Genomic DNA, 9,992 nt, shown 5'->3' with positions numbered 1-9,992 from the left:
CCAAAACACACCCTATATACCCTCAACCTATAAAACATAAAATTACATTGGTATCCAAGATAGGGTGTGTTAGGACTTAGGAGAGGATTAGTATTTACAAAAGGGCGTTGGCTAATGTGCTTTTAGAGAGTTAATTTTGATTAAAACTGAATTGATGTCAATGTGTTTTGTATTTGGATTTTTTTTAATTAAATATCATATTGATAAAAAAAGAGCATAATATGTATTATTGTTTTGATTTTACCTTTCTATTTATTATTTAAGTATATTTACATAAAGTATATGAATATTTTAACTTTTTGAACTTTTCATATATTTATAACACGAAGTGCATGAATTATAGGAGGTTGTGCAATTCCTAGTTGAAGAAGCCAACATTAGACAGAAAGAGTTAATAGTGAATAAATTTATTTATTAAAAAATAATAAAATTAGAATTGTAAGCAAGAAGAAACAATAACAACATAATATTACAAGGAATAAATTTAAGAAGTGTATACAAGACTTTAATCACGTACTTTGAAAGTTGAATGGAAAAAATGGACACCAAACCGAAGCAACATTTTCTTGCTTTTTAGGAACGTCCGTTTTAAAGTAACTCAATGTTGATAAGGAAGAGAGGAGAATGGGCCAAACATCTGAACTCGTCGTTGGAGAAAAATAATCGGAGATTTGGATGATGAAACGTGGAACCAAACATGCACATAATCTTCCAATCCACATTGGCACATTGAAAGATTCATCATAGTTACTATTCATCAAGTTCCATATAATAGTAACAAAATAGGCCCATAAGATGTTAAGCATAGGTACCACTTTGTATTTTGATATGCAACATAGTTTTGGGAAATGGTATATGAAGTTTGTGACACCCCAATGCCACAAATAACCAAACATGATATAATAATCAGCAAATTGTGCAATTTAGCGTCCGCAGACTTTTAAGTTTTAATTGATGAGACAGTAGCGCAGGAATTCGGTTAAAGAATAAAGACAGAATATTCTTATTCTTTATATATATTGTTTTTCTCTGTACATTCGTTCTACAATGGAAACCTATAGTCATAGGTTAGACATGGTTGATGGTTGTGCATTATTGTCACTGAGATACTCACCGGTGAAGGAATATTGCTGCCATGCCACTGGTGACAGAATCAGCAAGACGCCACACCACGTTAATACTTTGAAATCGATTCATCACATTCAGAAAAAGAAACTAAGATTGTTCCTCTACAAGCTCATGTCCTCTGGCAAGCTGATACTCAGAAAGTATAGGCTGCACATTCAACAATGTTTACACTTTACACCATTAAGCGGATACAGAGAGAAAAGGCAGGTAGAAACATTAACCAAAGATTTTGTGATATAAGATAATGTTAATTTTCACATTTCAATATGTACAGACAGACATGCATTAAACAGACCATAACAATCAAATAAGTTTACATGAAGACATGAAATTGGAAGCTCGAAAGCGTCAAATCTTTCATCAGAATAACAAAAAACAATAGAATGAACGAGGTTATCGGTGTCACCTTGCAGACATGAAAGCCATCCCAAAGAAGACAGCTTTAACAGATTGCTTCTGTCCCGCATAATCAAAAGCCAATGGCAGCATTTCATGAAGGGTCAGAAAGGCCATAACTCCACCAACTGGAATCATTATAAAACAAATATGCATGTAAAACATGGATGCTAAAATCTAACTGGGGCATCTAGAAGACAACAAGTTGTGTTAGGCGAACCTGATCCAAGCAAACCCTCCAAAATCTCAGGATCTAAGCTGCTAGGGAATAGATAGGCTACAGTGAAGGAAAAGAAATCATCACAGTAGGTTCACCTTAGTAAATTCACAATATCTAAAATTTCTAAGTGTTAACAAAATAACGAAATCACATTATTATAGCATAAAAGCCAAATTTCTAGTTGATTGAGAGATTCAATGTTCAGGATTGAAATAGGTGTAAACCACTTCATTTTGTTATAAAGTATAAACCAATAATACATAGCTTTCTGTTTGAAAATAAAATAAAGCTGTACTGTGTAAAGCAACATAAAATCATATGTCTTACCTACAATTATAACACCCAAGGGTTCAGCAAATCCAGAAAGTGATGCCAATTTGAATGCCTGCCATTTACTACAAAACATCCAGAATAAAAATCAAAACATTTTTTAAAAAAAAATTACAGATCTAATTCAAGTTTACAGTAATTATTGACATAACTGCAGTCCACATGGTGACACGAGTTACCGATAACATACAAATTTGCAAATGTAGCATAATCAGATCCTTGAACTAGAATGCCATAAACTTCAATTGCATTTGTATAGATATTAGATACCAACATCAAAATTGAAAATGATGGTCAAGCTTCTTTTCTTCTATTTATTTGTTTGACTTTCTTAATAACTTTTCTACTGAAGCAAAGAAACAACAAAAACAGCCTCCATAGGTAAACAATAGCATCATGACCCTGAAAAGGATGTTCTTCAAGAACAACCATCAAAATCAGAACTATCCCATCATCTGCATTGCCTACATCCCTGCCTTTAGCACCATTGGTATCATGGAAATCCATCAGATGGTAATTATATACATCAGAAAACTATTAAGATAATGATCCCAATATCAACTTCTCAGAGTCACTAAGAATAAATTTCCCAAATCTGACATCTTTACTCTATATATAGATCATTGATGAATTCACTATTTCAGATAACAGTGGCAAAGATCACTAGTAAGCACTTTACAGTTGAATGCATATGTCATCTTCCAGTTGGTTCAAGAAACTAAAGCAACAGAGGTGCTAAAAACTTCTTACCTTTCTGTAGCAAAATAAACAGGAAGTGCAACAGCAACACCCTGGAAAGCAGAAGCTCATTATAGAACAATCACAGCTATGGCCTATGGGAGATTTGAAAACAAAAAAGAAAAATACTGTATTTTTTCAGAAAATGTGTATCTAAACATAGTAAAAAATTTATTCAAATGAAACTTAAAATATTGGAAAAAAGAAATTATCATAATGACCATTGCTCTTCATTCATTTCTAATTGCACCACTGAAATATATCTACCATGTCTACAGTAAACAGGTTCTCTCACAAGATCTATACCTCTGGGATATTGTGCAGAGCAATGGCCAATGCCAAGTTGAGGCCAACACGAAGGCCCTATGGAAAGGAATCATGAAACAAACATCAAATGGAAGCAACATTAACAAGCATATCAGCAATTATAAAAGCAATAATTCAACAATTGTTGATAAAAGTTGCGGTCTTGCAGATGCATATGCACATGAATAGTTTGTTGGGTACCTTAATTGAACCAAGGAACACTGCCATTCCCTCTGGAAAATTGTGCAAACTTATACCTGGTAAATGAATTAAGTAAACATTAAACTTTAAAAGACACTGAAAATAAATTTATAGAGACAAGATGATCATACCTACTGCGGTAATAATTCCACTGAATAAAACTTGGCGGCGATGCTTTTTCATGATATCTTTGCCTCCTCCATCCCCATTTTTCTAATTTCAAGGACGCGATAATATTCATGAAAATTTGATATCTCTATGAAATATACAAGATGAGTGGTGCAATGGCAGTTTGCAAATTCAACAATAGAGCGGGAAACAGTACAATCATTTGATATAAACCTTTCTACTCTTGTCACTGGAAGCGGGAGCAAGTGTTGGCTCAGGGATAAAATTGGCAACAACACCAAAGAATACTACGCCAGCAAAAAACTACAGGAGTGAGAAGATAAAAACAATTTAGTCAACTAAAATGAGAGAACATGACATGAATCACCAAGTAGTTAAGTGCAGAGAAAGAGAAGGTTACCCACCCAGAGATTCCCTTTGAGGAAGCCAAGTGAGTTGAGAGCATTATGAGCAAGGTCAAAGAAGGAAATACTAAGCATCAAACCAGCTGCAAAACCCTTCATTGCAAGGAATGAAATGAAAGGCATTTTCAGTTAAGCAAATCAACAAACACCATACATGCATTCCAATTCCAAATTTTGAAGTGAAAAAAGGGGCACCTGTAATAAGCCAAGCATCTTCAAATTAGGAGCTGGATTGATAACTACAAAAAGGGCACCTGTAAAAGAGACTGAGAATCCATTGCCCTCTCTCTCTCTCTCTCTCTCTCTCTCTCCCTGAACGGAGGTTCACCGTGTCACGCCCAACACCGTCTTAGAGTCACTCCAAACTTCGCAGCCGACGCTGAATCGCATTTGCTGGTCGCCGGTTTATTTATCTAATTGTATTTACTCCCAAAAATAATACTTTTTTAATATTTTTTTTCTTTCTATTTTATTTTGATGATGATGCTGGTGATGATTCTTGCATCCATTTCCATTTTTTTTTATGTTAGATCATAGTAGTAGCATACTTTCACCTACCGAATACATTGGTTAATTTATATTATCTATTTTATCCTTTGTCATTATTAAATTATGATCTAATTTATAATCATATTTAATTGTTGGAGTACTGAATTAAAAAAAAAAGTTTATTGGAAAAGGTTTACTCCTTCTATAAGATTTATGTGGAGTTTTAGTTAGGATGAATTTGACATATACTCATATTTGATAATATTGGTAGTTTGATTAAAACAATAATAAATAAATAAAATTTTATTTACTGTTAATATAAAAGAGTTTATATTAATAATTATTTATATATTAATATATAAACAAAAAAATTAATTCTTAAATTTATCTTTTAAAAAGTTATCTAAATGTTAAACTATAAATTTAAAATAGTGCTTGTACTTGTTGATATTTTTATGGGCTTATAGAACTACTTATACTATGAGGCCTTTATACACTTGCATTACATTATTTAGACCCAACAATACAATGGCCTATAATACAATGTCATGATGAACATATTTATAGTAGTATACTTTGGAGCAAAATCCTTTTCTTTTGTAATTAGTAGGTGGAAGTATATTGATTAAATTTCTTCTAGGCAAAGTTAGTTAGAATGTTGCAAGTTTTTGAGAAAAAGATAAAGTGAAGGTGCTGGTGCTTGACTCAGGCTACTCCTCTTAAATTTTTTTAATATGACTATGTTATAGTGATTATTATTATAGTGTTTTTAAAAGTGTGGCTAAAATTAAAGTAATATTTTTTATTATTAAACAATATTTTTTAAAAATATTATTTAAAAAAAAGTGTTATCAAAATATAAAAAAATATAATTTTAACAATAGTTGTATAATTATTATAATCACCATAATATAGTCCTACTAGAATTTACCAATATAAAATATGTGAGATTTGGCTTTCATGTAAATGTGTCTAAACCCAAAGTGTTGTGTTAGATTTAGGTGATTAAGTTGTTAAAATTTGGTTTCACATGGAAAGCAAAATAATGAAAATATGATTACATCTTAAGAATATAAAAAACTAGAAAAACAAATACAGGTGTTATGGCCATGATTAACCTTCCACCTCACCAAATCTTTCAATTAACGTAATGAGCACTTCACAAAATAATAACTGGACAGTGCTGCCCTTGCGCATCAGAAACAGAAATTGTGCTGAAGGGGTAATATTCCAAAGCTGGTAAAATCGTCATTAGGAACATGGGAAAGGACAAATTGGGAAATATACGAGGAACACGCGCACCCAATAATAAACTTCCACGTCACCTCCAATCATCGTTGGCAAAGCCCTTTTAAATGCCAAAACACAGAGAAAGAGAGAGACTCTCTCTCTCGCTCTTCTCCGTCCATCGGGCTTTGCTGTCTCTCTCTCCTCGTCGATCCCAAATCTGCTAGGGTTAGGGTTCTGTTACCTTGTCTTTCGATTTCAGTTTTTTCTTTTTCTGTTATTCTGTTCTATTGTTCGAGTATTAAGTATTAATTTGTGCGTGTGTGTGTTTGTGTTTTTTTTTTGTTATTCTTTTAATTTGCTTCTATTTCATTTACCCAGGATATTTATTCGTTGCAATTCTGAGGCTTATAGATCGGCCTGAAGCTTTTGTTTCCGGAATTTTTTAAAAAATTGTTTGTTTTTCCTGGCAATCAGGTTAGATTATTCACCTTCTGGATGTTTCTTCTTCTTTTTTTTTTCCGTTTCTGTTTTATATTATATCACCTTTTTTAAGGAATCTAAGTTTTTGCTGGGTGAATTTTGGAAACACTAATCTGTACATGCAAATTTGTAGTAAAGGTAAAGATTTAGGGCCGTGTTCTGAGATGCTGGCAAATTTTGCAATTAATTTTATTAAATTTTCGGTGTTTTTTGAATTGCGAGCTATGCCCTAATTGCTGCTACTATAATTAATACTTTAATGCTTTTTGGGCCTGCTTATTGTTTTATGCTGTCTCTTTAAGGAATTTCGTCAAACCGAACTTTTTTTCCTTTTGATTCTTCCATCCTCTTCTTTCATTTTATCTTTTCGTCAACCTTCCTTCCTTTCTTGTTGAATAAGAGGAGATAGATTCATGTAGTTTTTGCATTTAGCAGAGATGAATACTTTTCAAATGGTTTTGAATATCTTAAGTGATGGTTAAGTTCGAATCAGCTATAGATACTGTCATTTTAAATTTGCTTGATCTGGTAAATTCTGTGATCGAATGTATATTAAAGAGAGATTTGAGCTGATGATTCATATATCACATCACAGAAAACGTATTCATTTTTATTAACTCATGATTAATTATTAAATGGGTCAACATCCTTAAGCTTGCTTTGTTATATGCTTATTAAAATGGAGTTCTGTAAAACTATTTTCCTGCTGTTTGCTGACTGCTATGCTTTTGTGCTACCGATGATGTTGTTTGATTGAACCAACTACCCATTGTGCATGATGCTATGAGTTTGGTCTACTGTTTGTCCTGATGTAGAGTTATGTCTTTTGTGCAACCCGAGTGTTCAAATTTATAAATTCATTAGCATTTCACTTTTCAGTTTGGGTCTAGGGGTCAGGATGGTGTGATTGTTGCAAACTTTCCTTTTGAGGTTTTAAGGAAGACCATCTGTATAATAGCTTGTCTAGGTCACATTAGTTTACGAACCGCTTTTAATACATTTCTTATTTGAAGTATACTGGTTGATCCCTTTTTTCTGATGTTAAATTGCTCTCTAGTATGCTTGGCAAGTAAATTCACTTTATTGAATGGGAATGATCATATTTCCTGTTCCAGAATTGGTTTCAAGTAGAAAATGAATGTATATATGCATGCATTAAGAGATGAACAAAGAACTATCTCTCTGTTCTCTCCTTGTTTAAGTGAATGCTCATTAGCTCAGGAGATTGTGTTGGAAAATTTACCCGTAATTAATGAGACTGAGCTTATATTTATGCTGTATATTAATTGGCCAGTTTGCATGTTTTGAGTAATGTAGATGTTTGGAAGCTAGTCATGATTTGATCTTTAATGATGTAAACTAAAAAAAGGAAAATTTGGTGCAGGAAAGCTGAAAAAAGATGGACCATGACAAAACTGGATGCCAAGCTCCCCCAGAAGGTCCTATATTATGCATTAACAACTGTGGATTTTTCGGGAGTCCAGCTACCATGAACATGTGTTCCAAGTGCCACAAGGACATGATGCTGAAACAGGAGCAGGCCAAGCTTGCAGCATCTTCCATAGGAAATCTTATGAATGGGTCATCAAGTAGCAGTGGAAATGAACCTGTTATTGCTGCCAATGTGGATATTCCAGTCAATTCAACAGAACCAAAAGCTATTTCCACGCAACCTTTATCTGCTTCAGTCTCAGAGGAGAGTGGTGAGGCAAAGCCCAAGGACGGTCCAAAACGTTGCAGCAGCTGCAATAAGAGGGTTGGTTTGACAGGATTTAATTGTCGATGTGGTAACCTTTTCTGTGCCGTACATCGCTACTCAGACAAGCATGACTGCCCGTATGATTACCGTACTGCTGCACGGGATGCTATAGCGAAAGCGAACCCAGTTGTGAAGGCCGAGAAGCTTGATAAGATCTAGGTTTGGTGTGTTGAAGTTTCATGCCCTGCGATGCTGTTATGCTGAATTTCATGATGAGATGTTCCGAGTTTCCTGCATATTTTTAGTGGTGTTCTTATTATATTGTTATGTGAGGGGGGACTTGGAGTTATAGGACATCTCTGCAGTTTGAAGGACTCTATTTCATGTGATTGGCGAAAATATATGCCCGAGTGTTTTTAAGTTCTTTAAATGTCTGCTGGTTTTGGTGGGTGTTGGTGGTGTTAGTACTTAGTAACACTGTAATGCGTCTACTTTGTTCCGTATCTCTGTAGTAGTACATGTCAGAATGGTATGTGCAATTTACAGATGATTTAAGGAGCATCCATGGATGTTCGGCTAGATTGTAAATTATTATTATTATGGTTTCATGCCTATCTATGAATTTCACGGTAACAAATGTATCCAGCTTAGTTGGAACCGTACTTTTCAACACTTGAATTATCAGCGTTAGAAGTTCGATCTGTTTTGAGAATCAATGTTAGAATTTCGAATCAGGTGTAGATTTAATTGTAGTGTTGTATACAAGTGCGATTCGAGTTGAGAAACAGAAGTAAACGGTAATGTGGACGAGTTAAGGCAATGATAGGATCGAAATTTAACCCATAAACCATAACAATTAACAAAAAGGTCAGTCATTTATTTATCATTTCACAGTGCTTCTTTGCCATGTCAAAGAAAGAGAGAACAAATCACCGCCATCCCTTGAAGGAGAAGGAAATAATGTAACAAACAGGAGAAGGAAATAATGTAACAAAGTGCTAAATGGCAAATATAGAATCACAAGGAGAATCCACTAGATTCTGCTTCAAGATATTTACAAATTCTCTCCATAACCTCCTTACTCTTGCCACTATTCTGAAGGAACCTCTCGGCGCATCGCTGCTCCACCTTCTCCGCCATGGATGCGAGTGCCGAAAAAGGCTTGATCCGGATGGAAGTCTCCTGGCGACAGAGCGTCCATCCCGCAGGGTTATCCGGATGCGGATCGTAGCGAGTCATCTCTTGAACCTCTATGAACTTCTGGAGGCTGATGTTCTTGGAAATCAGTTGCATCGAACGAGATCGCGCATCCACAACCGTTGATTCCACACAATGGCACATATCCTGACCAACAATCTTCCGCACAAACCACGGCCCCGGACAGTGCACCGTTATCGCCCTCGTGGTTCGAAGAATTCCATTGGAAGAGTCCAGACTATGATTCAGCATGTCAACCTCCAGAATGTGCGACAAAATTCGCTTGTTCTCAGCGTCTGCGAACTTGCGCCAGGATGCAGATGTTACCCTTTCCCACGGGTGCTTGTACACATATTCTTGTTTGTAGCCTGTCACCATTCTTCTCCTAAACCCCCAAGGGTTCAGAAGCTTACCGTACCGAGCAAGAGAAGCGAATACGATCTTAACAACACAACAGATTGAATTTTATACAAGTTCCAGAGGCAGATGCAGATTGACTGTTACTCTTGTTTTCCATCCTACCTTTCTCCGCCCACAGTTTTCTGTTTTCCACAACACAACAGAACAGATCACCCGGTCTGAATACTCCAGTTGCTTAGCGGGCTCGGCCCAACTACACCTTAGAGAGCCTGGCCCAACTTGTTTCATACTAAGGCTCTTAAATAAGCTTTTTTGAAAAAAAAGTTTAAAGAATAAAAACTTTTATTAATAGCAATTTATAAATAAGTTATTTTGTATTTGGATTTTTAGTTATATAAGTACTTATTTTAAAGTTATAGTGTTTGGATAAATAACTAAAAAAAAATAATTTTTTTATACAAGAAAATAAAAATTAAAATACTGATGATAATAAATACTTTTCAATATTGAATGTTTACATAACCTAATCACTAAGATTATAATTGTTTAGGCAATTGATTCTTATTTGTTCTTTTATTAATTCCATTTTTTAGACAATTGATTTTTACCATGTAATATCATTAGAAATTGATTCTTCTATTTCTCCTTCGCCCATAATGGTGTTATTGTATGTGGTGAATAGTAA

At 34.5% G+C, this 9,992-nt stretch overlaps 3 protein-coding genes across 6 annotated transcripts; 1 reads left to right on the top strand and 2 right to left on the bottom strand.

Moving 5' to 3' along the window:
- Window positions 1-974: 974 nt before the first annotated feature.
- Window positions 975-4,112, bottom strand: LOC107461503 (zinc transporter ZTP29). The gene is made up of 11 exons (XM_016080019.3): window positions 4,048-4,112; window positions 3,853-3,945; window positions 3,662-3,751; window positions 3,451-3,532; window positions 3,320-3,375; window positions 3,119-3,175; window positions 2,825-2,865; window positions 2,072-2,139; window positions 1,745-1,801; window positions 1,535-1,652; window positions 975-1,275 (listed from the first exon to the last, which is right to left on the bottom strand). The coding sequence occupies exons 1-11, from the start codon at window positions 4,063-4,065 to the stop codon at window positions 1,230-1,232; spliced, it is 726 nt and encodes a 241-aa protein (XP_015935505.1). The 5' UTR covers window positions 4,066-4,112; the 3' UTR covers window positions 975-1,229.
- A 1,530-nt stretch (window positions 4,113-5,642) lies between these two features.
- Window positions 5,643-8,391, top strand: LOC107461463 (zinc finger A20 and AN1 domain-containing stress-associated protein 8). 4 transcript variants are annotated; one of them, XM_021129112.2, is made up of 3 exons: window positions 5,671-5,796; window positions 5,950-6,045; window positions 7,441-8,391. In XM_021129112.2, exon 3 carries the CDS (start codon window positions 7,451-7,453, stop codon window positions 7,967-7,969), a length of 519 nt encoding a protein of 172 aa, XP_020984771.1. In that variant the 5' UTR covers window positions 5,671-5,796; window positions 5,950-6,045; window positions 7,441-7,450; the 3' UTR covers window positions 7,970-8,391. The 4 variants fall into 4 exon arrangements, with proteins under 4 accessions (XP_015935442.1, XP_020984771.1, XP_015935441.1 ...); XM_016079955.3 differs by having other exon boundaries at window positions 5,672-5,796; window positions 7,436-8,391; XM_016079956.3 differs by lacking the exon at window positions 5,950-6,045 and having other exon boundaries at window positions 5,643-5,796; window positions 7,436-8,391.
- A 215-nt stretch (window positions 8,392-8,606) lies between these two features.
- LOC107461532 (uncharacterized) lies at window positions 8,607-9,511 on the bottom strand. Its single transcript, XM_016080055.3, has 2 exons — window positions 9,366-9,511; window positions 8,607-9,332 (listed from the first exon to the last, which is right to left on the bottom strand). Exon 2 carries the CDS (start codon window positions 9,323-9,325, stop codon window positions 8,768-8,770), a length of 558 nt encoding a protein of 185 aa, XP_015935541.1. The 5' UTR covers window positions 9,326-9,332; window positions 9,366-9,511; the 3' UTR covers window positions 8,607-8,767.
- Window positions 9,512-9,992: the final 481 nt, after the last annotated feature.

Source organism: Arachis duranensis, chromosome 8 (genome assembly GCF_000817695.3).
Source record: "Arachis duranensis cultivar V14167 chromosome 8, aradu.V14167.gnm2.J7QH, whole genome shotgun sequence".
Lineage (NCBI taxonomy): Eukaryota > Viridiplantae > Streptophyta > Magnoliopsida > Fabales > Fabaceae > Arachis > Arachis duranensis.
Note: the sequence above shows the minus strand (reverse complement) of the source record. Positions and strands in the feature narration are given on the sequence as shown.

Coding starts and splice junctions, on each gene's coding strand:
- LOC107461503 (XM_016080019.3), bottom strand. Junction 3,752..3,852: donor TCCTCAAAGGGAATCTCTGG/GTGGGTAACCTT, acceptor TCACTCCTGTAG/TTTTTTGCTGGCGTAGTATT. Junction 1,276..1,534: donor ATGGCTTTCATGTCTGCAAG/GTGACACCGATA, acceptor TTGAATGTGCAG/CCTATACTTTCTGAGTATCA.
- LOC107461463 (XM_016079956.3), top strand. CDS start 7,451: ATGGACCATGACAAAACTGGATGCCAAGCTCCCCCAGAAGGTCCTATA.
- LOC107461532 (XM_016080055.3), bottom strand. CDS start 9,325: ATGGTGACAGGCTACAAACAAGAATATGTGTACAAGCACCCGTGGGAA.